Source organism: Gadus macrocephalus, chromosome 4, assembly GCF_031168955.1.
Source record: "Gadus macrocephalus chromosome 4, ASM3116895v1".
Classification (NCBI taxonomy): Eukaryota; Metazoa; Chordata; class Actinopteri; order Gadiformes; family Gadidae; genus Gadus; species Gadus macrocephalus.
The window spans coordinates 278,603-281,102 of record NC_082385.1 but is presented as its reverse complement, the minus strand read 5'-3'; the positions used below and the strand labels follow the sequence as shown (position 1 = coordinate 281,102).

The window sequence follows — 2,500 nt, the reverse complement described above, 5'->3', positions numbered from 1 at the left end:
ACAATACCATACAATAATGTTCTATACTAAATAATATGATCCAATACTATACTATACTGTGATACATTACATAATTCTATAAAATACTATACTGTACAATGCTACATTATACTATGCTAAATAATACTAAAAGATGTTATAATGGAAAACACTTAATTCTGGCTCTGTATTTCTCTCTCTCTCTCTCTCTCTCTCTCTCTCCCTCTCTCTCTCTCTCCCTCGCTCTCTCTCGCTCTCCTCTCTCTCTCTCTCTCTCTCTCTCTCTCTCTCTCTCCCTCTCTCTCTCTCTCCCTCGCTCTCTCTCTCTCTCTCTCTCTCTCTCTCTCTCTCTCTCTCTCTCTCTCTCTCTCTCTCTCTCTCTCTCTCTCTCCCTCGCTCTCTCTCTCTCTCTCTCTCTCTCTCTCTCTCTCTCTCTCTCTCTCTCTCTCTCCTCCCCCCTCTCTCTCTCTCTCTCTCTCCCTCCCCCCCTCTCTCCCCCCTCTCTCTCTCTCTCAGGGAGGGCCTGTCTCCAGCCTCAACATGAACCTCTATGCTACCAAGAAGTCCGCGGCCGAAGGCATGCTGGACCTTGCTCTGTTCCTCGCCAACATCACACACATGAAGACCGTCATCGAGCAGGGCGCCGGCTTCAGGTGTGTGTGTGTGTGTGTGTGTGTGTGTGTGTGTGTGTGTGTGTGTGTGTGTGTGTGTGTGTGTGTGTGTGTGTGTGTGTGAGTGTGTGTGAGTGTGTGTGTGTGTGTGCGTGTGTGTGAGCGTAAGTGAGAGAGTGTCTGTAAGCCTGTCAGACAGAACTCAATAAAAGAAAGAGAGATATAATTCAGCTTGATTAAAGTTACCCCTCTCCCAACATAAAGGCGCTACGCACCAACATCGATGGCGACCGTGTTGCCCTACAGCGCCCCCCTGTGGCTCGACCTCTCACAGCGCCCCCCTGTGGCTCGACCTCTCCTGTCAGATCACATGCAACTGTTTGTTGTGACAGGAGCTCCTCTACAGAGGAGCTGACGGATGTGATTGGACAGCTCTGTCCAATCACATCCGTCAGATCCTCTCCAGAGGAGCATTGTGGCTTGAGGTCAGGTAGATTTAAGATTTGTTCCTCCAGGATGTCTCAAGCGACATTCTGCCATTTCTCACATCAACTATCAATTCCTCCCTCACTTCAGGCATTGTTCCAGCGTCTTTCAAGACTGCCAGAATAAAGCCTCTCCTCAAAAAACCAACTCTTAATACCACCGACATCCAGAACTACAGACCGGTATCTCTTCTTTCGTTCCTGTCTAAAACACTGGAACGTGCCGTTGCTAACCAACTGTCCTCCTATCTCTCATCTAACAACCTCCTTGACCCTCACCAGTCAGGCTTCAAGAAAGCACACTCCACCGAGACGGCTCCCCTCGCGGTGACTGAGTCCCTCCGTGCTGCCAGAGCCTCGTCCCTCTCATCGGTCCTCATTCTGCTCGACCTGTCAGCAGCATTTGACACGGTGAACCACCAGATCCTTCTTGCCACTCTTGCCGAACTTGGAATCGCTGAATCTGCTCTTTCCTGGTTCACATCCTACCTGACGAACCGCACCTATCAAGTGACATGGAATGGCTCCTTGTCCAAACCTTGCACGCTCGAAACTGGTGTCCCTCAAGGCTCTGTACTGTGGCCTCTTCTGTTCTCCCTCTATACCAGATCTCTGGGCTCGGTAATTGCATCACACGGCTTTTCCTATCACTGCTATGCTGACGACACTCTGCTATTTCTCTCTTTCCCCTCATCTGAGAAAACCCTGATTGCAACACGCATATCGGAATGTCTGGCGGACGTCAGCACCTGGACAACTGCCCATCACCTGAGGCTTAACCTCAACAAAACCGAGCTTCTCCTAATCCCAGGGAAAGACTGCCCTCACATGGACTTACTGGTCACCGTCGAGAACATTACTGTATCTCCCTCTCCCACTGCCAGAAACCTCGGTGTGGTATTGGACAATCAGTTATGCTGCACCGCAAACATCACTGCGGTCACCCGATCCTGCAGATTTGCACTTTACAACATCCGCAGAATCCGGCCCTTCCTCACAAGGGAAGCAGCTCAGCTTCTAGTCCAATCACTGGTCATCTCCCGCCTCGACTACTGCAACTCACTCCTGGCTGGACTTCCTGCCTCTGCGATTAAACCTTTGCAGCGCATCCAGAATGCGGCAGCGCGCCTCGTGTTCAACCTAGTGAAGTTCTCCCATGTGACCCCCCTCTTCCGGGACCTCCACTGGCTCCCTGTAGTAGCTCGCATCAAATTTAAGACGATGGTACTGGCATACAAGGCAGTCGATGGAACTGCCCCTGCCTACCTCCAAGCACTGCTAAAGCCACACACCCCAGCTCGATCCCTCCGCTCAACTACCTCAGCTGGACGTCTGGAACCACCATCGCTAAGAGCTAGCAAAGGTCGATCAGCAAAGTCACAACTTTTCTCGGTTTTGGGGCCTCAGTGGTGGAACGAGCTCCCT

The 2,500-nt window shown here is 51.1% G+C and overlaps 1 protein-coding gene across 6 annotated transcripts in view; it reads left to right on the top strand.

Annotated features, from left to right (window-relative positions):
• Positions 1–473: 473 nt before the first annotated feature.
• Positions 474–2,500, top strand: part of LOC132455562 (ninjurin-2-like) — a 7,884-nt gene continuing 5,857 nt past the window's right edge. For all 6 annotated transcript variants that reach the window (XM_060049409.1, XM_060049406.1, XM_060049405.1 and 3 more), the window contains exon 1: positions 474–632. In XM_060049409.1, the coding sequence (XP_059905392.1) occupies positions 520–632 (113 nt within the window). In that variant the 5' untranslated portion in view covers positions 474–519. The remainder of the gene's footprint in view (positions 633–2,500) is intronic.